The sequence below is a fragment of the Acanthochromis polyacanthus genome, chromosome 12, assembly GCF_021347895.1.
Source record: "Acanthochromis polyacanthus isolate Apoly-LR-REF ecotype Palm Island chromosome 12, KAUST_Apoly_ChrSc, whole genome shotgun sequence".
Lineage (NCBI taxonomy): Eukaryota > Metazoa > Chordata > Actinopteri > Pomacentridae > Acanthochromis > Acanthochromis polyacanthus.
The window spans coordinates 22,993,143-23,018,679 of record NC_067124.1 but is presented as its reverse complement, the minus strand read 5'-3'; the positions used below and the strand labels follow the sequence as shown (position 1 = coordinate 23,018,679).

At 38.5% G+C, this 25,537-nt stretch overlaps 1 protein-coding gene across 1 annotated transcript; it reads left to right on the top strand.

The window, feature by feature from the left end:
• Positions 1–453: 453 nt before the first annotated feature.
• nagpa (N-acetylglucosamine-1-phosphodiester alpha-N-acetylglucosaminidase) lies at positions 454–25,537 on the top strand. Its single transcript, XM_022216150.2, has 12 exons — positions 454–640; positions 4,550–4,752; positions 5,056–5,323; positions 9,026–9,165; positions 11,042–11,150; positions 14,360–14,488; positions 14,662–14,861; positions 15,616–15,663; positions 17,748–17,876; positions 18,529–18,660; positions 21,376–21,457; positions 23,879–25,537. Exons 1-12 carry the CDS (start codon positions 558–560, stop codon positions 24,141–24,143), a joined length of 1,788 nt encoding a protein of 595 aa, XP_022071842.1. The 5' UTR covers positions 454–557; the 3' UTR covers positions 24,144–25,537.

The following is a 25,537-nucleotide window of genomic DNA, read 5'->3' as shown; positions in this document are numbered from 1 at the left end:
GATTAAACGGGTTAAGCGATCAAAAATTGTCCCTTTTGTTCATAAAGTCTTTTAGAAGATCAAACTTCTTACTTGTGTGTGCCTGGGTACAAACGTTCACATTTTCTGGCTCGAACAGTTGAAAACCTCAGCACATTGTCGCGTCCACCGCTTTCACGCTGCAGCCACCTTGGCCTCCGTGTGTATGGGCCTAGAGCGTCTGTAAGCTATCTAGCCTTTCTATGGATATCTATGCGTGGAACAATCTGGCTGAAACTTTACACTCTCAGTTTTAGCGCCACGTAGCGGACATGCGTGGGCCAGCCAGGCTGCGCATGCGAGGACCCAACAAACACTGCTTGCAGCTTTAATTTCTTCTTCTTACCTCCTGTTAAGAAAATAAAAATAATGAATTCAAAACGCTGATTTTACTTCCCAGCTGCTGGCTTTTATTTTGTATAGTAACCGGAAGTACATTGTGTGGCGTTTACTCTGGTGCTGTGTGTTGAGTGCTAGCTGGATAATGTCGGATCCAGCAGGAGGAGAGAGGAGTGTGGCAGGTTAGTTTTCCTCCTCATATGGCAGCAGGGTCGGTGAAATGTACGCGTGTGTGGCTGCTGCTGTGGCTCTGCGTTCGGCTGTCCGACACCAAAAACACCCGGTAAGAATCTGGTTCATGTTTGAGCTAAATGCTAACGTTAGCCTGCTAGCTGCCGTTGGCCAAGTCTGAGGGTTTAGAGAAGTGTGTCCACATGTGTTTCTTTACATCGTGGTTGACAGTTAAGGTACCTGGCTGAGAGTATTTTGGGTAAAATCTATTAAAAATTAAAATGACGCAGTGTTTTCATGCTTACACGTAAGCGCATCGATTCATGTTAACCTGACTTGCCAGCTGTTGGGTAACAGCATCCGGTGTTTACAGACTTATATCTTAGAGTGGTTCAAAGTTCAGACATTTCATGTGTGTCGTTTGATCCCAAATAAAATAAGCCCCCAAGACCACCATTTTAATAAAAATACATATTTTAAAAAAATAACTTGAAATGCGTTTATGCGTTTATTACTAAATAATAAATACAGCGAATGGTATAACTATATCTGTCATACTGAACACATTTGGTACATTTCACTTTTCATGCTTTTTCATGATTTCAACTGCATATAAGACTTGTTTAGACCAAACTTTGAGTCACAAGATGAGCCATCAAGTTTTATTTTCGTTTTTCAAGGAAGCTGACAGCTTCTCTGAAAATGTTGCTGCAGTTCGACCAGTTAGCCGCAAGATGGCGCTGCTGCACCACTCACGTGCAATGTAAACAAGTTAAACGTTATTAACATCATGCAAACAATTTTTCATTTTTTAATAAAAATGCACAGATCTGCGAAAAAGTTTCTTAATTGATGGAACATTAATCAACAAATATTTTGTATAAGTTTTTGTTGTAGTTTTCTTTTTCCAGCTTTTCAAATGGATGAATTTGTGACCTTTCTTATTATATAAGGTGATTATTTAAAAAAAAAAAAAAAGAATATTTTTACCCTTTAAACTATTGTTTTAGCAAGTCAGGAAATCCGTATGCATCCCTTTGAAATGTGACTAATTTGACTAATGACTAATAACTAATTTCAATCAGCATTTTTTTTTTACTATTTTCAGACTTTATATAAGAAAAAACAATCTGAAAAATAATCTCAAGATTACAAGACAATGAAAATAATTTGTTGCATTCGTAACTTTTAACCCAAGAAAGAGGAAGCTATTTCAGACATCAGTGTGTATTATTTAAACCATTGCTATTTTATAATACAGTGTTCCCCTGTGTTCATATGCTTTTCTTGCTGTGGGATTAGCAGAAGTCTTTTTCTTCATTTTTAAATGATAATAATAACTTCGCCGCAGTGCCTTGTAGGAAGAGATAGTTACATCTTGTGATAGAGAAGGTATGTGAGGTTTGAAAATCCTGGACTTAAATTGAAACTGAAGAAATGGACAAATATGGAGGGGATCTAATCGTACAAAAAAAATGATAAAATAACTCATATTTACCTGAATGAGGAGCGAAGTAGTCAAAATAGTAAAAATGTGATGCAGCTAATAAAAATAAGCTCAGCATCACCCAGGCCTGCATGGATATTAGAAAAACTACAGTAGTATTAAAAAAGAAACATGTAAATGTGATGAAGTGCATGTAAGCTAATTTTATGTGGAGCTCCATATCAAGTGTTGGCCTGTAGACAGCCATGTCATTTTACTCCAGATTGCAGTTTCATAACGGTGGACCCTCCCCCACTGTGGAGGTGACCTCAGTCTGATCTTGTTTTAGTGCATGCCATTTTCTGTTTAGTAAATGATAGTTTGACTACATTTGCATAGAGCTTTTTATGCCAGAGTGCTTAACAGTCTATGTCTGATTCTGCACCCAGTAGTAGTAGTGTCAACCCTTCATTATACCTTCAGAATGAGTGGAACTGCCAGTATATGTATTGGAACTAACTGATTCGTCAGTCAATAGATCACTTTTGCTGGTTTCTTTGTCAAAAAACAGACATTTAACTCTTGAGACACTACTATTTCTCGATTATATGAAAGGAAATGGCTCTGTTGCACCCCGATTTTTAATCATTGATGGAGAATGGTCATGCACAATGGTATAAGGTTAGCAAAATGTCTCTGTATATGATGAAGGTAATTAGATTTTTTTGGTGGCAAAAAACACATAAAGAGTCTCACTTGACTACAGCTGTATGCCTCAGTTGCAAAAAATATATTTCTCTGAATATGAACTAAAGAAGACCACTTAATTTGAAAGAGCGCATTAATTACGTGAGGGAAGTAAACAAATCTGTTAGTATAATTAGGCTTTTCATATGGCAAACAATCTGGGGATTTAAATTCTCACAAGTCTACATAAAGTCTTTCTTCTACAAAAACCTTTAGAATCGCCACTGACTCAAATTGTTTGCTGCCATCTCCTTTAAAAGAAACTCTCATATTTTGTTATTATTTAACAGACAGTCAGCTGATCTTCATCTGGCAATCATCTGTCCAGTTTCCAATCCGATACAGGAGTTCAAGCTGTCAATCCAGCAGGGTTAAAGTCAAATAACCTAAACTGAATTAAATATCATGTGTTTGTGTACGATTTTACAGTGAAAACAAGCAAATTGAAGATATTATTGTTTCAGCAGAGAAACTGCAAATGCAACTTTCAAGCCCAATTCATGTATTTTAGGGAACTTTGCACAGTTTCAATGTCAGATTGCAGAAAAAACATAGCTGATTTATTGTTTAAATTATGTTATACTGCCATCAGCATCTCTAGTGTTCAGTTCTTCAAGGAAGTAGTTCTTTAGGGAAAAATGGCACGTGACAAATCCACTTGTGTCAAATAGCAGCATGACTAAAAGAGGAAGTCACGGATATAAGTTAAACATTAAAATAATGATGAGATATTAAAGTTTTGAAAAGCTAGATTGGACATGGACTGTTTTTACTTGAGGCTTAAGAGAAACTGCAGCTCAGCTCTTTAGAAAACACATTCCAACAAATGATGAAACTCTGATTTGACCAGTGTGATGAAATCTACCCCATTAGATGAATCAACACAGGATTTCTTTATATTTTAAAAAGCAACACTAAAAACATATACCATTTCCACAGAGTCCCCAAAGGGAAGTTTTTTTTTATTTATCTCTTTCAGAATTGTGGGAATGTTTTCCTTCCACTGTGAGTCAGCAAGACACAATGAAATATGACAGGATTTGTTGACATTACTGAACACACTGCTGTGTTGTTGTGGATGGTAATAACAGAGCTCATTCTGGGTTTGTATTTTCCTTGAAAAATACCAATGGGTAACATACCAGTGGGTAACAGAGGTAATATCAGCTATTGCAGTATTTGTATTTTGTAATTTGATGTAAATAGTGAAGGCAAAAACAGATGGATGCACTGTATATCTCTGACAACGCAAATGAAACATTTATTTAATTGTTACCAAAATCTAATATGATTGCAAAACAGTCACGTGTGATAATTCTTAACAGTAGTTAAGAATATGTTTAATTAATATGTTTAATATGCTAAATATGTTTGGAATTTTATAAATTAGCCATTATGCAGAACAATCACTAATTCATCCTGTGGCTATTGATTATTTTCATTATCAAGATAATAACCTGTAACAATCGGCTGAATATTTTCTGAAATTTCTGTTTTGCCTGTAAGTTGTTCAAATTGAGTTAAAATAAAGTCTCCTGTAATTACCCAAGATGACATCTTCAGAATACTGGTTTTGAACAACCAACAGCCCAAAACCCGAAGACATTCATTGACTGTCATTAATGACGAAGAAACGCAAGAAATTAAATTGTGACGAAATGTTGATCAATTCTGGGCCTGATTGGCTCTCTCTGCAGATGACGATGTACAAGCACTTTGATACAACTTGGAAGCAAATCTCCTACATACATCGATGTATATGCAAATTATCGAACCATACACAGAGTTGTTATTTCCAGTTGGTCTTTGTTCCCCGCAATTAAAAGGAATAAATATTTCCTTTTGCAGAGGTTCTATGGATGATGACCTCCTGCAGCCTTATGCTGATGGCCACGGACCCACCCACTCTCACCGCCATGTCAGAAGCTGTCAGTCCATCACTCATGGCAACACCACCCACGAGAGCTGGCCATCGAGTAACCACAGCGGGCCGGTCGCTGAGTCCATGCTCTTCGTGTCGGATGTGCCAGGAAGCTCCAGACAGGTTTATGGTTAGTAAAGATGTCTGAAGTTACAGGAATGCAAAATAACTTCATCAGTGTGGATGTTTTGGACTGATTGGATTCTCTGTGTGGAACAAATATTGCAACTAACAGCAACTGATATTGATGAAACAATGTTATTAAAGTAAAAAACATTATACTGCTCACTGAACTAGACTTTAATTAGTATATACTGTATGACAGTGAGCATTGAGTTCAGCTCATGTTTTATTGTAATTCTGAGTGTGGGAGTTTTACGTTGTGTCCCCAAAGAATTAATTTCATCTCATCCTGCTGCGTCTTTGTGTCCAGGTCACATGACGGTGGTCCATGACCCGTTGAGGACGGTGTCAGTGTTGGAGCCAGGAGGGACTGACGGCTGTAAGATGAATCAGAGGGTTTCAGTGGAGGAGACCGCTAAAGCTGCTGGGTGTCTGTATGCCCAGAATGCCGGCTTTTTCAACACAAGTTCAGGCGCATGTTTGGGAAATGTGGTGAGCAACAGCAGGATGGTTAAGGACAGCCACGGAGTGCAAAACGCCCAGTTTGGAATCCGGAGGGATGGCAGCCTGGTGTTCGGGTAAGAAATCCATCTTGGATCTGTGACACTGAAAAACACTGCTTGTGACTTTGAACACAATCACGCTTCTATTGTGGAAGGGTAGGTTCATCCAAGTGATCAGAACTCTGCATGGCCTCATGTCACTCAAAATAAGTGAGACATTGTGTGTTTCTTGTGTATTTCGCATTAGTGTTTAATGTCAGATGGAAGAGAAGTCTAAGGGCCTCAGTTTGAGCCAAAGAAGTGCCACTTTTTCAAATTGTCAGTATGTTCTTTTTCGGGTACCAGGTTTACTTAGTCACTTCAATATACAGTTCTACACTCAACAAAAATATAAACGCAACACTTTTGTTTTTGCTCCCATTTTTTATGAGATGAACTCAAAGATCTAAAACTTTTTCCACATACACAATATCACCGTTTCTCTCAAATATTGTTCGCAAATCTGTCTAAATCTGTGATAGCGAGCACTTCTCCTTTGCTGAGATAATCCATCCCACCTCACAGGTGTGCCATATCAAGATGCTGATTAGACACCATGATTAGTGCGCAGGTGTGCCTTAGACTGCCCATAATAAAAGGACACTCTGAAATGTGCAGTTTTATCACACAGCACAATACCACAGATGTGGCAAGATTTGAGGGACCGTGCAATTGGCATGCTGACAGCAGGAATGTCAACCAGAGCTGTTGCTCGTGTATTGAATGTTCATTTCTCTACCATAAGTCGTCTCCAAAGGTGTTTCAGAGAATTTGGCAGTACATCGAACCAGCCTCACAACTGCAGACCACGTGTAACCACACCAGCCCAGGACCTCCACATGCACCATTTTTAACACTTGTTTAATTGACGATGTAGACAAAAGGTAACACACTTGTTCTACTGAATAAAATAGTTTTATTTTCTTTGGGGCTGAGCCCTGTGTTATTGTATACATAAAGAGGTGCAGACAAAACTAATAATAAAACTCAAAACCACAGACAGCTTCTGCAACTTTAGTTCCCTGTAGTAGCTCCTTTCATGCGTGGAGTCTTTCTTTCCTGTTAACCAGTTCTTCTCGTCAGTCTGCTAGCTCCGCTTTTATGTTAACCCTCACCTTACCTACCGAAATAAAGCAGTTGCATGAAATGGGAGACCCCATAATTGGCACATTTCTCATATTGATTTCTTTTAAAACTGCAGCAATCAATCAGTAATTCACAAATAAGAAGGTAGTCTAGTAATCACAGAAAGACTGTCTGTCTTTAGAGAGATCAAAAGAACTTTAGAGATTCAAAGAATGAATAGTATGAAAGATTTTCAGCAGCCAGCTGTGGCACAGAAAAAGGGAAAAATATTGCCACCTAATGGACCTTTTTACATAGTATTTGCTCCACAGTTTTGGTTTTGAACATGCCTGCTCACCCACTCCCCATTTATGTGCGCCACCTATTAACTATGATGATATGTAAACTGTTTTTTTAATACCTTGTTCTAAGATGCAGCGGAATATTGTTAGCACCGTTCCAGTAAATAATACAATCAATACTATAATATAATACAAAGTTTAAAAACTTCAAGTGAACTTTAAGTGAACTTGAAGTTTGAAGTGAAACTCAAAGCTAGTTGACAATTGTTAGAAACAAGAATCCTAGAAATCCTAGAAATGCTGCAGGCGAGCTATGGCAAGCTGCCAGATTACAACATTCAGCATGCAAACTGCTTTTATTTTGATAAGACACGGGCCGCCTGTATGAAAGTTATCATGAGTGCACAGACATGTCTTTAAACAGAAGTTCCATTTTGCAGAAACACAACACACTGTCTGTGACCTCTCTTTGCTGGTTTGCACCTGACCTCACATTTCTAGTATGTAATCTCTTCTCATGTCTGCCCCTGCCACTGGCCTCTTCTCTGGTTTTATGTCATGTGAACCACATTTGCAAATTTGTAGCTTCCTGTTATGCACAGGCCTGTAGCTTTTTAACCTGTGTTCTAGTTTAAGGAACAACTTGAAAGCAATCCACAAAGTCTGCATGACTCACAGCTGAACCTGTGGGTTGTAATGGTAAAATAATAAATCACAATAGAAATGCAGCCCTGTGACAGACTGGCGACCTGTCCTGGGTGTCCCCTGCCTTCGCCCGAGTCAGCTGGGATAGACTCCAGCACCCCCCGCGACCCTAGTGAGGATAAAGCGGTGTATAGAGAATGGACAATAGAAATGCTTGAAACTTCTATCCAATTGTCTTGTCAATAACGGAGGACATTTTTTAAATGATTGCTCACTGAAGATCCACCCAAAGGTTAAAACAGATAAGAGTTTAAAAAAAAAAAACTTCATTCCAAAAGGATTATTTGATTACTCCCCTATTATAGAGCCACATTTTACACTGCCACTAGAAGGTGAACACATTTCAATAACCCACACAAACAACCATCTGTGCTCTCACCGTTAACATATAAGAGGTCTATTTAACTTGTTTGTTTGATAACTGAGGTCACAAATGCCAGGAATTCCTACTTGATGCAACACTCTCTGTGGTTGGGTTGTTGCCTCACAACCACACAGAGGAGTTTTAATATGTTGTTCTGCACCTGTAAGTCAGGCTAATAACAAACCTACCTCTAATTTTAAAATAGAAAATATTGCTTCATCCATAAAATGGCCACTTGTGGTCTCAGTGCGATGCAACGGAAAAGCTGTGTTTACACCTCCTGTGGACACTGGCTTCTCACAAATAACACCAATAAGATATGTATGAAATTGTGAAAACAATTCTGGTAATGGAAATTTCTGTCTCAGCGAACTTTATCTAATCTGATCTTTAGCTTTTCCATGTTAAAAACAACGTCAATTTGCTAAGTAGCCTCGCCCTGCTGAGTTAAATAAAGTTCAGAGTACTACCAGCTGTTTTACCACGTGACTAATCTGGATCTGAAATGTTGATATCTGTTTGTTATCAGATCGATAAGTGTTTTTATGGACTTTATCAAAGAGTAACAGCTGCTGCAAGATGTAAACGGGTTGGTCTGCCACTGTTGCTACCATAAGTTAACTTGTGGCAAATCATGTGTTGTGAAGGGCTGAACCTCTTTTGTCAGACAGAACAAAAAGTAGACCTTGAAGTGACTGTGTATTGAAAATCCCATATGGTTAAAATTCATATGCATTTTTGTTGTGGTCTTTTAAATCTTTGAAGTGTAAAGTAAATGTTTTAGAGGTATGAAGACATTTACTTTTGCCATTCCTCAAACCTTCTGAATTTAAATGTGTTTGGTGTACTGGTGATGTCATGCACAACTGTTTTGAAAATTAGATTTTCTTTTTTTTTTTAGTTCCCTCACTTTGCTGCCTATAATGTTTTTTTTCTCAGAGCACAACATGTTGGCTGTTTGTAAAGTAGCATGCTAGCAATTAGCTTCTTATTCTGAACGGTCCCAAATTGTACCCCTTTTCAGCAAATTCATTGAAGTCTCATATCTCTGTACAGTGTCTTTCAGTTCTGCAGCTCAGAAGAGTGCAGAGATGGTTAATTTCACCATATTTAACCATGACAATGCAATCCCTGCTTTTATACCTGCTCTAAACCAGCAGTGTTGACCAACGGGCCAGTCAGCAATGGACCCAATTTGCCCATTGTTGACTGGCTGATTGTCAACAATGTCAAGTTTAGAAATATAATAGTAGTTTTTGTGGGCTGTTGTAATGATGTATTATCTTTCTTTTGGCACTTCAGATATCTGTCACAGGAAGATGTTTTGGACCAGTCCAACCCGTTTGTCCAGTTGGTCAGTGGTGTGATTTGGCTGCTGAGGGATGGTGAGGTTTACATCAACCAAAGCATGGAGGCTGAGTGTGACAAGACACAGGAGACAGGTAGGTGTTGTATATCCATGTCCTGACTGCAAAAATAAACAGCTGAAAGCGATGTTTCTTTTTAACCTGCAGAAATTGGTCTTTAAACACAGCAAATAGGTTTTGGTTAATTCAAACACTGAAGGCTTTGCCACCTCTTCAACAAGGAAAGAATTAATCAGAAAAATAAAAAATAATGTAGAAAAGGCAGTTTAAGATTAAGCCAACCGACTGCTTAACATCACACAGGCTGTCAATAGACTTGTAATCATGACTGTTCAAAATAACTCAAGAATTTTTCCAATGTTTAACTTCAACAGACTGAATTAACATTCCAGTCCTTTCTAGACTACTCTCCCATTGTCTAGGATCAGTTCACTTGACCTCAGCCCAGGCTGGGAGGTAGCAACTAGATCAGCTTCAGTTCAGCAGTAATTAAATGTAACCAAATCACCAATGTTGCTCTCCAATGTTTGCATAGCACAGAAACTCGTCCGTGACCTGATATAACCACATCACACCACCGAAACACCAACACAGCCATGTTTGATTAACAAGAGTGAAAGTGTGTAGACCCGCCAAAGTTCACGAGGTTTTGTTAAATGTACACAACTTAGTAAGCCAGAATCATGTGCACACACACAAACACACATGCGCACTAACACACTGTAAAATAGATGAGGATGAGTTTTCCCAGAAGTGATTTGTAGGAGTTTACATAACCCTGAAACTTGACCTTATCATTGGTAACATGTTGTTTATTTGGAATATCTATCTCCAAATTAAGGAATTGATTTTCAGGTCTTTACTGCGAAATGTTTTTTTCAACACAGAAAATATTTACCTCTTTGATGGCCTATATTTTAAGTTGTTTTTTTATTTTTTCGGTGAAGCACTTCCTCTATGATGCCTGGTGCCGACACCACTGACATGCAGCTCAACCGCAGACAGTCGAGTGTTGAGTCTAAAAATACTGGAGAGCTCAAATTAAGTTCCAGTTTTAGATTGCAAACACCCTGGACCAGGTTGCACAAACTGTTTTAATTCATCACTAAATTTCTGCACAAAGTTCCTCCAAAGTTCTTACAAAGAAGTAGCTAGTTCCAAGCTGGATGGTTACTTGATTGGATTGCGACAGATTGATAGTATGGGTGTCAGTTAGGCATGTCAAAGTGGCGTTGAGCAAGCAATGGCTGTAAATACTCCACAACAGCTGAACCCTACAAGAGCTAATTTGAGTTGTGAAAAGTAATAATTTGGTTAAGTCGTCTAGATTATGACTTTGGAAACACTTTAAAATTGTGAACAACTTGATGCAGCAGCTGAACACCTTGATGTAACGTCAAGCCTGCAGAGGAAGCAGTACATTTTGAAGTGAAATAGTTGTGCTGAGTTGTATTAATGACGTTTTTCCATTAGTGTTGCAAAACGTGTTACATGGTGTGTTTCACATTGTGTAATACTGATGGATTTTGTCTTGATCACCTGCTGTATTATGCACAAACAGATAAGGAGGGACACTTTCATTAGTTCTGTGTTTTGGTTTTGTCTTTATCTTGAAAAACGACTTGACATTTTCAGTGCAGAGAGCCCCATGCCGTTGTGACTTTGATTTGGAATTGGATGTACAGATGCTGTTAAGACAAGGTGTTAGACCTTCCAAACGTGAGATGAATATAAAAAATACCAAACACTGTGTTAAAAACAAAAAACTGTTAAACAAATAGAATTAATGTATATTAAATGCACATTTCTGTGGCTCTTCCAAGACTTTTTATAGAAAATGACACAAATTAGCTGTTCCAAGACAGACTAATACAGTGTGATACAATAAGCCTTCTTGAACTTCTTTTAATAATAAGCCTTAAGAGCAAACCTTTTTATTTTATGTTTGCAGGGCTTCTAAGCACTTTCGTAGATGTGGTGTCAGCCAGGACAGCAGTGGGCCACGATGCAGAGGGAAAGCTAATCCTGTTTCACATCGACGGACAGACGGGACAAAGAGGGTAAGAAAAGAAGAGTGCTAAAGGATGTTTATAGCTCGCTCCTGTTTTCTTCTAAACATTTAGTCAGCAAGAAATACTGATGAAATGGAGGCAGTACTTTTATATTTACCACCCAGTAACTGGATGAGAGAGGTAGTCTCCTTCCAGGGAGAAAGAAAGAGTCGATACAGATGTGAATGAGGAAAAAAAACGTATGATAATTTATTCCATTAGCCTAAAGAGACTCACAGGCCTTTGAGTTAACACAAAGTGCCCCAAGTATGAATTAAATATGCAGGGTTTGATTTCATAGACCTGAGCCACTATTGAACCAAACACAGAGCAGAGCGACCTTCATGCTCTCTGGATTGTGTTCATTCACCGAAAAAAGTTGTTTATAGCAGATCAGTGAAAGTTTTGACATAATTGTAAAAAATACATGTAAAATCATTGTAATTACAAATTTTTCTTTAAAAACAAATGCCTCTTTGTTTTCAATAGAAGTTTAAATGCTTTCCTTCTAACTAAAGAAGCCAATGTTTGTTTTTTTTGCATCAGTGTTTTATGTTCTCACGACACAAACACCTCTACGAGGACTTTGCCTAAATAAACAGTTTTGTTGCTTTAGCTCAGGAAATATCTTATCATTAAACAAGTAAACGTGCCAAATAAACTGGCCAAGCACTCAATGCCAATTTTCCACATGCTTTTCAAAACTTGACACAACAAACACATTTTTATTGGGACACAACTTTAATGCCCAACCCTAAAACCTAGTAGACAGATATAAATACAATATAAGAGCAAACAGAAACGGAAGCGTACTCACCTAAATAATTTTATTCAACCTGTTTGTTTGCTTCCTAATGGATTGTTGTGACAAAGACAGTTTACTGTAACAAAAAATGCTACAATATTACAGACTGTGGGGAAGGAAGCATCAATAAAGAGCCTCCAGGCTGAGAATGAAAATAATCTGATGGCGAATGTGATGAATAGAGGTGCTGTAAAAAAAGGTCGTTTTATAGCCCTGAAAGAGCGAGTTAGTGAGATGAACTAACGCTGTCAGGCTCATGTCAGCTCAGCCCACTAAGCCCCCTTCACCGATCGATTTGTATTGATCTGACCTTCCTTCTACCCTCGATGCGGTGACCCTGCAAACCTGAAGTGACTCCAAAGATTAATGTGTTGTTGTTAATGATCTCGCCTTTAGAAGCGCAACAAACTGGCATGTCTGCATATGTCCGCTTGCTCTCTGTGTATCTTAGATCAATATCACGCCTCCACCTGCTCAATAAAACATGGAAAATTCAAAAGAAGTGACCTCGAGACGGACCCTTTGTCCTCAACAACAACAAGCCTGCAGTTTCAAATTGTCAAATGTTTCTAGTGGAGGCTGCTGAAAATGTGGCATGGTGTCTCAAAGCGTGTACACATCTTGGTTATGACTGTTGACTAAAAATGGATTTATGTGTTGTATTTACTTTTACCACTTGCATATTTTACTTTATGAAAGCTGAAAATTCACAGGGAAGATAGGCTCTAAAAAGAAATGATGTGTTTTGATGCCTAAAGGTTAGTCAGCAACATAAATGTAATTAATGACTGCTGTAATAATTGCTTAATCATTTTCTTTATTAATTAGAGAATAACACCCTAAAGCAAATGCACTCCATGCACCACAAAACACAAGTGTCGAATGGGATATTGTGAGACAGCTGGACTGACCAGTGTCTTTATCACTTGCCCTCTGAATGGTCACTATTTTAGGACATGTCAGGTCAGGCTTATCTCTCTGCCTGATTGGTAAAAGGATTTGTTGTTTGGTGAGGGGCCTTTATTATCACTAAGCCAGACAAGCTCCTAAACTAAATGCATTAACAACAAGAAAAGATTATTTGAATTTACCACATGAACTCAAGTATTTTTTTGTGTCATCGCTGCTTTTAGATTTTCTGTTTTGCATATATTCAGTTGCTCACATTTTAATGTCAATGTTGCAATGTATGGACTATTTTTTGCTGAGCAGATTTGCAAAATCTCTGTGCTGCTACTCTTTGTGTACATCCACATATTCATTTATTTAGTACATCTTTTAGCTTGTTGTCTGTGTATTTTGTTCTTTGGCTGATGGCTGTTGTTTTGAAGGTGCTTGTTTGTCTTTGAGGCACAAGCGGCCCGGTGGAAATGGTCCAAGACAAATTTTCCCTCAGGGACCATTTAGTCATTTATCTCATCTTACTCCTGGCAATCTTATCAATGTGCTGAGGTCAGCGATAGTTTCAATTCAAAATAGGTTAGCAAACACAAATTAAAGCAAAGTGCATTGTTCATAGCAGCATCAACATACAGTTACATTGTTTACAGCGTCATCTCTCTTACCTCTGTTCTTTCTCCACTCTCACGTCCTATCATGTATCGTGTTAAAGGCCTTTTTGAAATTTGGCAGCAAATAAATGACAAATGGCAACCCATATATTCTGCTGTGACTTTAGCTGGTCAACATGTAGTGTTGTTAACAAACAAATGCTTGTATGCCAGAGTTTAAAAAAAAAGTTAATGTGCCAGCTTTTATTATTGTTGTGCAACATTTCGCATGTTGGCACTTTTTCATGATGACTGAAAGTCTTGACATCATATCTGGCTTAGCATCGAGCTTCTTCAGCTTGGTGCAATTTCTTTTTAAGGGCTTACTCTGCATATAAGCATCTACTACTGTTCTTGATTTTAGTATGTGAACCCTTTGTGAACGTGTTAAGCAAGAAATCCTTTGGTGATGTTTAAAAAACTACATTTGCCATGAAAACTTTTCAGGTACATGTATTATGTTAATACTTTGTACCTTTTCTGTTAAGTTATACTACTTTATAGCTTGCTTTGAGGCTGCAAAGAGGTTACATTTTATACACATGCAGTAGATCTGCATCTATGTATATATTCCGCAACTGCATACTACTGCCAAGCATATATACTACTGCTTGTAACATAGTGGCTATACATAGACACAAATTTTGCGCTGCTATAGTCAGAGGATTACCAAATTCAGTGGGATTTTTCTTCTGCAGTCTTTGAATGCCTTTGCTAAACTGAGTTGAGTTGTTGTGAAGGACTGACTGAGGGAATGGTGTCTGGCAGTCACTGTCAGTGTCATTCTGCCAGAATGGCTGACTGTTTTGAGTGTTTGTCTCCAGCTTTCCGTCAGCATTAGACTTGTTTTTGTGTTCGTACAGAATGAGTCTTTGGGAGGTGGCAGAATTCCTGAAGAAGTATGGAGTGATCAATGCCATTAACTTGGATGGAGGTGGGTCTTCCACCTTTGTGGTTAATGGCTCATTGGCCAGCTACCCCTCCGATCATTGGTAAGCCAGGAAATGCTTCATATGTCTGAAACTTTACATTTGGAATGTTTTTTTCTATACCATGTGATGTGAAAATGTGTACAACACATTTGATTGAAATGGCACTTCTTTGATCCTATATGTGCTCTTCTTTTGTCTGTCCATACATTCTACCTGTCATCCTTCCCTCCCAGTAATCCAGACAACAGGTGGCGCTGTGGTCGGAATGTCTCCACCATCCTTTGTGTCCATCAGCGTCGGTGCCGGCCGGCAAACTGCAGTGGACACGGTGACTGTGTGGACGGACACTGTAGGTGTCAGGAGGGCTGGCAGGGTGCTGCTTGTGATTCTCTGGTGTGTCAGACATGTGGACCCCATGGCTTCTGCACTCCCAGTAAGTGTGAAGCTGAAGCTCAAGTGCCACAGGTGGTGAAAAAAGAGACTGAATGTGAAGTTTTAGATTTTGTTTAGATGTTTCTGTTTGCCTCTTCTTTTTTCAACCCCATCAGGCCATCCTTTGGGGGGGATTTTGTTTCAGAGCCATATTAAATTAACTCTACATCTGTGGATAGGGGACATTTGCGAGAATTTTAGGGTTTGGTTTAAAAAAAATACAAACAACTAGAAAAGCACTCGGAGAGCGCAGACCTCCGCCAGGCCATCTGTCTGTCTGTTTGTCTGTTAACAGCACAACAGAAGGTCATCTCTCTCAATTGTACAGAGTCCTTCAAAAAAAATCCTGGATCCAGACGGTGATCCGAATCACCTCCAAAATCTAATCGATTGTTACTTTTGCTCTTCCGGACATTCTGTAAAAATTTGGTGAAAATCCGTCCATGACTTTTTGAGTTATGCTGTTAACAGACAGACAGACAGACAAACAAACTCCGATGATTACATAACCTCCTGGCGGAGGTAAAAATTGATGTTTTTATTTCTACATAATCAATATCAAAGCATTTGGCATCCTTAGATATTAAGACATTTAATTCAGAAGTAAAACTTGTTAGAAGAACCGAGTGTTTATGTATTTGCAAACATGTCTAGGGGAGATTTTAACTTATGGATCGACATTTTTCTATCACTGCTTGGTGACTCGTTGTTCTGCAGTGTTTGACGTCTTTCTGTCTATGTCCTCTGTGCTGCAGATGGCTGTGCCTGTGATGCTGGATGGAGAGGGAAGAACTGTAGCCAAGGTAATCAAACCTTATCTAGGGACACACACACACACCTACACACATCCACACACACGTGTCTGGTTCTTATATCCCCATGGGGACTTACCATTGACTCCCATTCATATCTAACCCCTAACCCATACCCTAACCCTAACCTTAACCAACACCAAAACAATGGCTAACCCGAAAGAAACTTTTTTGCACTTTTACTTTTTTCAGTAACAACAACATGGCCAAAAAAACATTGTTTCCCCCCTTGGGGACCTCATTTTTGGTCCCCACCGTGACGCGAGTCCCCACCGAGATAGCGTGGAGTCAGGTCAAAGTCCCCACCAAGTCCCCACCGGTATAGATAAACATGTACACACACACACACACACACACACACACACACACACACACACACACACACACACACACACACACACACACACACACACACACACACACACACGCGCGCGCGTGACATCAGCTTTTAAAATGGCTTTTTTTGCTCCATTTACCAACAGCAAAACTTTTCAAAACAGCTAACCCTTGAAGGAAGTCATAAAATTAACTCTGGCTCCTCTGTTGGATTATAAACTGCCTTTTTCTCAAGTTGAAAAGTTACAGAATTTATAGTCACTCACATGGCTAACAGCCCATTGACGACCCAGGATTCACATGCCTTAAGGTGTGAATTGTTGTGAAACCAGATGGTCCTCCAACAATAGCAGCAATCATGGTGGTGGATCTGCCAGTTTACACAACAGAGGATGTGAATCTGCCAAGTCAGGAGAGACTCAAGATGTTTACTATGGCGAAACTTTCTGGGGAGAGACCTTATCACAGTGTTCCAAACCCCCTTCTCTGTTTAGAGATGGCTGTTCCAGTTTGACATACATGGCTTCCTTCAATCTTCTCTCAAACTGTCTGTTCTCTCAGTCCAAAATGTGTACATTGCTGTCCTCAAATAGACTTGTGAAGCTGTTGTTTTGTTTGCACAAGTCTGTGCACTCTTCACTGCATTGGACTGCATAAACAATGTTGTTGGTGTTTTATCCTTGGGATTGATGTGTTTTAAGTTAAGTGCTATCCACCGAGTTGATGTGCTTTGTGACGTCTTCTACTTCTTGGGGTTCGATTTTGACACAGGTGTCATCTCCAAAGCAGTTTCAGACCTTGTCTGAAACCTTGTAGGTTTCAAGAACCTACAAGAAAAGTCCAGTTGATTTTTACTGATTTCTACTTCTACGATTTACCCTTGAATGGTCTTCAGTTCTTCAGTTCAAAACAGTTTGTACAGATAAAACAGAAAGACTCTGCTGGTTGCACTCCTTTTATAAATACTGTGAAATCTCATTAACAAAGAGTGACAGCAAAACGAGCAATTCTAGGTTCTGCAACGTCAGCATCACATTTTATGATCTTGTTGTGATCATGTGAGAAAAGCACCACAGAAAGGAGTAAATTGATATCCCAAGTAGTGAGGGAAGAGGAGGTTGTGTCATGGGAAAAATTGATAAAAAAGAGTCATAAGCTATGTTTTAGTCAGAATCGATTGACTAAAATAGTTAATGATAAGTCACTTAAAATAAAGTTCATGAAGTGCCATCTTTATTTTGTTCAGCTTTTGTGATGAAGTGGAATTGTCTAAATTAGCAGAGAAATAAACCTTTTATTCTTTACAAAAAATGTTTTGAAAGCTGGACTTATGGTACATCTGTATTTGATCCGAGATTTATGTCAGCACTTCCCATATTTTTGTGAAAGGAAATAAGCACTGTGTGTCTAATAAATTCTCAAACACTTGTGAAAATAATTGCACCTATTTTAATTCCTTTGCTTTCTTTGGAAAATGCTGTAAGATTTATTTGTCCACATATTATTTCACACTTAGTTTCTTATGAATTGGAGTTATTGATGAACTCAATCAAATATACATGGTTTTAAGTTGCACAGTGCAATGCACATAATTTTGCTTACGGTACTTTGTGTTGGAGGGCTTACATACTCGATTGTTTGCTTTGGTTTGGGATTATTGTTTCTGTAAACATTTATTAAAGGACAGAAAAATATGACTCATTCATTCATTACATGGCTTTATTTTTTTATCTTTGAAGAGTGCCTCCCAGGTTTCTATGGTGACGGCTGCAATCAGACCTGTTCCTGCAATAACGGTGGTTCCTGTGACCCCGTTTCTGGCCGTTGCACATGCCCTCCTGGTTTCCGGGGTAACACCTGTCAACAACGTAAGCTCTTTTATAATGTACAGTTAACGTTTGTGTCAATTCAGTTCCTGTAACTACAGGTTGCACTACGTCGCACTAGATGTCCTTCACTACATATGAGTTCAGCCACTGCAAATGGGACTCGAGATGGAAATTAGCTGTATGGCTGTAGTCTCTCATTATTACATGTAATTGTTCATTGTTACGAACTGTTCCATTTTGGAAATAAATAAATAAAATATAAATACTGTTGCTACTGCTAGCTGCAATATTGAGGAACATCGTAATAGCCTGTATCAATTTTAGCAAAAGCAAAGAATATTGTCATAGTCTACACTGATGGGAAATATCAAAAATTATCATGTAATAAATCCTTCCACGCCATTACAGCCTTAGGTTTTATTAAATCCTACTTTATATTGTTGCTGGTGTGGCAGGGGAGCAGGTTTTTAAAACTGCATTTTATGCTATAGTTAAGAGGTCTAGATGGTCTTAAATTTTACTGTGCGAAACCTTCAGAAACAAAACTGTTCTTTGCTTAACCACTAAAATAATGTAGCTTTCATGACATTTAGTGTGCTTTTCTGGCACTAAATTTGTTCTTGTCTTTGCTAAAATGTGAAAAACATGCCATGCCACTTTATTTTTGTTTCTCTCTGTGTCTTTTTATCAGTGTGTTCTCTGGGATTCTTCGGTCCAAACTGTACTCAGGAATGTCACTGTGATAACCTGTGTCCATGTGACCCGCAAACTGGCAGCTGTAATGCCACTCTGAGAGAAGAAACCAATTCCACCTTACACAGAGGTGCATGCATTTTTAAACAACTACACACACACACATAAGCATACATGGGTCACATCATTGCCTCATCTAGCTGATGAGTAGATTCAGGGTTTTCACGACTGAATTAAATGTTGAGATGATTATCTACATGAAACATCTCAGTTGCTTCCTCTTCCCTGTTCCCACCTGCACCTAAAGATGTGGTTTTGTCTGAATTTGCAGACACTACCAGTCAAACGTTTGGATACATTTGCTTTTTATTTATTTGTATTATTTACTACATTGTAGATTAACACTTTTTTGTTTACAACATGATTGCATATGTATTATTTTATAGTTTTGAGGTCTTCAGTGTTGTTTTCTACAATTTATGAAATAATCAAGCAAAATCACTGAATGAGAAGATGTGACAAACTTTTGGTTGATAGTGTATGTGCTTGTATTACTCATGTTAGGGTGGTGGAGCTCTAATGTGGGGGCGTCCACATTAGAGCTCTGTCCACAGTGAACAACTGAATAACATGAAAACCACTCATTGTCGTCTTCATTGCCTGCTTTTCTATTGGAAACTGCACAAAATGGCATCACAGCAAGCGTCTGGCAATGAGAGAGGCTAATGAACCAAATCCTTATTTACAGCAGACCCTCTGATAAAATATATCTAAACACAGGTTAACGAACAAATCTTTACTGTGTTATCACCTATGTCAACATTTGTTATGTGATTACACAAAAACTTAGACAGTAGGAAATTGTCCTTTTTCCTGACATACGATGTAAAACGGCCTAAGGCATCTCTTCAGTGTCCTTCTGCCCTCTGTGGGTCATCTATACTTTATTTTAATGCAAATGAATTCTAGGTGTAACTGTTCTCATTTACATGTTTTGCTGCTTTTGTTGTCAGACAGCTTAATCAGCATAAAGGGTCATGTTTCTAGAATTACTCACTACACTGACTGTTTTGGAAAAGGTTGGGTTTCAGGGTAGAAAAACACTAACCGAGATTAAGAAATAGAGTTACACTGATTAGACAATAGATCAGATTGGAAGTTTAGTAACATATTATGACAGGTGAACCTTTTTAACTAACTTACTTTCATTCATTGTTGATTTATTATTTCTCTGCCCTTTCATCCATTTCTGAAAATACTTGGAGGTACTCACAGGCTAAATGCATCTCTACCAAAGTGTAACGGTGAAAGGGTGTGTATGACAGAATTTAGTGACACTAAATGTGCATATTAGCCTCAATATGGACACAGAGAAGAGACAGTGTTCCTTATTGTTTTCAAATGTGTGTGTGTGTGCTCACGTTTAGCTAATGTTTGACTGTTTACATAGAGCAGAGCTGGAAACAGCTCTGTCTTTGTTGCTATGTATCCAAACAGAGCAGCAATGTGGTGACTCAACTGGGATAACTGCAAATATTACTCACCTGTATATCAGCTTCAGAAACTCCATGCTCAGTACTGTAGCTCCAACTCACACTGTTTATGACCTTCTGTTCTGCAGTTTATTACCAGTTCATTAGGTTCATCTCATGAAAACAAATTCAACAGGTCTGCAATAAAATCACCCTTCATGAAGGTTATAATGCTCTGTTTTTTATTTTTACATTGGTTTTAGAGGCGTATTGATTCAGCTGTGTGATTGCTTTTTGCAACTGGCTTGTGGTGCTGTAATATATTATACTGACAGATGCTATTAAACCTTCCATCATGATGCATGTAGAGTGGGCAAAAACCAATAGAAATGCCTATTAGTGCATGTTGTGTATAGGTAATGGCATTGCATGACTACTAGGTTTTGTCTTTACCTCGACTCTGCCTCTAATCTAAACACAAAAATGTAAATTACTTAAAATGAAAATTTTATTCCCAAGCAATAGCACAGTAGAAATAAAGGCTGTAAAGATTAACCAATACATGTAAAGATTAACCAGTACATATCAGAAAGAGTCAAAAATGATGCTGCTTCAATTCAAAACCACACATTTGAGCGTTTTCTGTCTATAAGCAAGTGAATTCTGAATTCGTAGTCAGCAGCTTTCTGTGAAAATATTGTGGCAGCACTGTGTTATCAGCTAAACCTGATCTTCATTCTCAGAGCCATAACTCAGTCTGAGCACACATATTAAATCATTCAGCAGGACTTTCACTTCCTCGTCATCTCTAATACCCGTTGTGAAAAAACATTCATAAATCTGCTTGGAAGTCCTAGAATGAAGTTGCCTGATACCTGATAATAAATACATTTTCAGGTTTTCTTTACCGTCTGTTATCTCTGTGAGTACCTTGCAAACAGCAGCTTTTAATATCTCATATGACTTTTAAAAGTAACAATTTGGTCTGGTGTTAACAAATATATTCCAAAAATACAGTCAAATAACTGCAATTTCTTCCAGCAAATTTGCTGAGCATTTTACTGGGTCTTGTCATGATATTTCTCAGATTTCACGCTGACCTATTTGATAAGAAAACAACACAAAACTGGACCAGCAGCTCTTTATGCAGGAAAGAAAAACACCTTAAAATACAAAGATGTCGGTCTGGATGGGATTTTAATTACAAAGGAAGCAGCCAGTTCACAGACAAACTGAAGGTACCTGTGGTTTAACTTATTTCCAGTGCAGAAAATTACTTTCTCACTCAGGATGGGATTAAAAAAAAAAAAAACGGTGACCAGGAATGGCCGATGTCCTCTGTAATTTACTGACCTCTTCTTCTTTCTCTACAGCTGGACACTGTCTGGCCAAACAGATGTTTACATCATGGAGACGAGAGAAAGAAGCTAACAGAGAACAGCCCTATCTGACAGAGTAAGTGTCAAAGAACAAGTCACATGAACCCACCCTAACCTTTGACCTTTCACCTCTGCTGTCCATTTGATACCCGCTCAATAAACTCTGGCATTTTGCAGTTTTAGCACTTTTTTTCCGCAGTATCAGCTTTTGATTTATTTTCAGCATGCGAGACAAATACTCCCAATTATGTACTAAAATAAATAAGGGGAAATAATAGAATCTATTCCCTTGCATAAATGACAGCTGGGAAATACAAAAAAAAGACTCTTAAACATCTCTCAGATGCAGAAAATTTGCCCCATCTGTTTTCCAAATGCATGTTATTTAACACTCAGCTGGTCGTGCTGTCTTCTGTCCCAGCCGTCTAAACACCCATTTTATGGCTGCTCTGTTTTCTGTCAGTGTGCCTTAAATTTACACCCACCAGTTCTTTATGAAAATCAAAAATATGTCAAATGCTTCGAGGCTAGTCCAAGCAGAGTCTTTTTCAAGACGCTCAGAACAACAATGCTACATTTCTCAATGTGACAGTTTTTGTTTAAAAAGAAATAATTCTATTTTGAAAACTAAAAGATGTCGGCTTCCTGCTGTCAATGAAAAAAATCAAAATAACAAAAACTAACAACAACAAAAAAATCTCCAAGGCAGTCCAGACATGCATTTGGCCTTTTGTCTCAGGCTCTCTTTAACATGTAAACAAGGCTGACACTCGGAGGATGGGATGCATTCATTAGCCTCCTCACCTTTCACATGCAAGTTAGGGATTGTTAGTTGTTGCTATGGTTTCTGTAGAGCTCTTTTTGAATGGACACTGGTCATGGACATGGGAGAAAAGATTTTTAAAAAATAGTTTTAAGCTTTATTTGACCAGAAAATTGGAACTTCTGTCTGTCACTGGCAATTTTAGGCTAGTCTGATGGTCTGTCCAAAGTGTGTGTTAGATAACGTTGGAAACCTCCATCCCCCGAGCCGTTTTGACATCACCAATCTTTGGCAACTTTCTGAAACCACTACATGCCATAATTGGCTCACTCTCTGGATTGAATAAAGTATCTGTTTATTGTTTGTTTCGACCAGCCAAGCTGAAGACTGAATGTGATCTAGGAGATTCTGTTTGAAAACATGCGTGTTGGTGCTATAGTGGACTGTAGTTGATGTCACGTCTTATGAATCCTCGCCAGGATTTGTTACGTATGTCAACCTCAGAATCATCAGGCCCGTTACTTTTTAAAGTAAGGCCAATGCCCTATCTCACAATTTGCATCTGTTCGTTTGTTTTGTGTAATCCTGTTTGCAAAGAGGCAAGCAGAGAAACACACAGACAAACAAACATTCCTCTGCCTCAGTGGGGAATAATTGACTAAATCTTGATGCAGAGTCACAGTGACAAGACACAAAGCAGTTGTGTGTTCACATCAGCAGGGCATGTAGAAGCAGCTGGGAGTGGCAGCCATGGCATTTTCTTTATCTCTTTGTTACTTTTTAATTTACTTTTTTTGCTGACCCAAACAGTGATTTAAGTCATGACCCAAAAGCTGTGATTTGATCTGAACCTCAAATTTTGTGATCCATCGCACCCCTAATACACTTTTGATCCCATATTTAATATTTAAACAATATTCCATCTCTGTTACTGGCAATTTTTCCGTCCATCTTGGAGTTTAGTTGTTCGGATCAGGTACACATGGGGAAAGCTTTTTATTTCCAACATGTCTGAGAGTGCACCCGACAAACTAGTTCTGATAGAATGTACTCCTATCCTCAGTGATGAGACAGCAAACAGTTATAGACATATTCATTTTTATTTTGGGAATCTTTGTAGTCACCACGATGTCCGCTGCATTTGGCTGCTTCACTGGTTGTACTTAAGCTGCAGTAATTCAAACAAGAGTTGTTAAAGTGCCATTTTTGTTGTGTTTTACAAGCATAGGGTTAAGTTTAGTTCATATTTTCAGCTCATTCAGGGGCTACTGCTTTTTTTTCTTAGTTAGTTCCCTGAACAGTGTTTCACCAACAGGTAAGCTGTCCATCTCTGTGTCTAGTTTTTTTTCCCTCCTTTTAGTAACAGACAAGATAGATAAGTTATGCTGTGTCTGCACATATATTACATCATTAATTGTATGTCAGTGACTTTGAGAATTTACTTAAATGTACAAGGGATCTTTGCAAGTCAAAGTTGCTAGTCACTGTAGTAAAATTAGACCTGACATATAAAGACAGAGGAGAAAAGGACCCTATGTGAGTTGTAATACATCCTGCACATGCGCTCAGGGAATGCTGCACGTTAATTATCATTTCTCGTAATTTATTGACTGTTGCTGTGTTTACATGCACATACGAGACAATTGCTAGATTTTTGTGGCCACCTCCACGATTGTAGTTCCACTTACTGAGCTGCAGAGTCGTCAAATTAATCAAGCCTTCCTCTTTCCTCAGGAGAACATGGCTGATAATCACCTTCATCTTGGCCTTTCTCCTGTCGCTCAGCCTGCTGGTTCACATCATACAGGCATGTTGCAGCTCAGTGGCGTCCCACTTCCCCGAGCGCCAGGACTACTCCTATGTCCCGCTGGCCGACATCAACGGAGCTGCTTCACGCACCAGAAACAAAGCTGTAGTGTCTGGGACGGGGGATTTTGAATTGGACGACTCAGACTCTCAGGATGAAATCTGGTCTCCGTCACACTCAGGGAGGTTGTAACTGTCAGGAGGACCGAGGACGCTAAGTGGAGACAGTGGTATTGCACAAAGAGATGAAACTGACGCTCAGTGATCCTTATTTATTTCATCTTCTAAGATTTCCATTGACAGTCCTGCTGAAACGAGACGGTTTTGTAACATTCTTCATAGTCTGTTGACATCAAAGTGACCAGCAGGTATTTTTAGAGGAAGCTTTTGGGAGCTGTTCAAGTGTTCGCTCGCGGCTTTTGTTTGGAGCCAAAATGTTTGAATGTGATGATGAATGAAAAGCGGTCAAAGCTTTACTTTGTCAGCAGTCTCCACAACCCACCTTCCAGGCAGGTCTGGGTTTTCAGCTTTTTGTCATAAAGTAATGAATTTTGAATTCTAACCAAGGGGCCTGTATTACAAAATCATATTAATCTGTTATCCAGCGATCTTTGATGTTAAGTCGGGTTTACTGGGCTCTGTGTCCATGTGTTTCTGGAGAAGGTATAATCATAGGATCAGATCTGCCGACAGCATGAGTTTACCAATCAGATCACTGGAAGAATTGAGTCCAAAATCCCAGGAGGGACTAAAGTACATGTAGCTTGCAAAAATTATATTGACAGGGATATAAAGCAATAGAGGCATTTTAAATATGTCATCATTTCACTTTGCTACCCATGATAATTTTTCACCGGTCAGGGTATATGTAGGTCTTAAAAACATTTATTTCAAGGTCTTCAAATTCATATCTTCAGTCTTACATTTTTGGGACAAAGGTCTTACTGATAAAAAATCCCCAGTAAAGTTGATCAGTCAAATTATAAATTACTAAAATTCACAGATTCAGTTTCTCTAGGTCTGCTAACAGAGTAATCCTGTCAGTTCAAATAATTATTTACTACCAGGAACTATCGACAGAAATATAAATATCAGTAAGTTGCTGCAGTCGGTAAATGTCCCCATACTTAGGTTCATAAAACAAACACGTCATCAACAATGTTTTCACCCAGACTTGCTTTGTGGTATAAAATTCTGATAGGTTGCCACGTAGTCAGATGAACTTTAACCACAGGGACTGTGGCATTCAAAGCAAACTCTGTTTTTATCTGACATTTAAAAATAAAAATCAAAACAAGGATTTTTTACTCAATATACTCTGTGCTCAGTGCCTGAATGTAAAGTAACTGAATATTTTATGATATGTTATAATATACTGTTAGAATTAGATCAGATAAACAATTAAAGAAGCACAAATGTCCGTTTTTTGGTATGTTTAATCTTCTCGGTAAAAAGGTTCCAACTTTGCATCAATTCACGATTTCAAGATATGATGTAATTTCTAAATGCCACCAGATACCAGATGTATTCTTGGCAGGTGCTTTTTGCCTGTTTTAAACAAAATTAAATGTAAGTATCACAATTTGA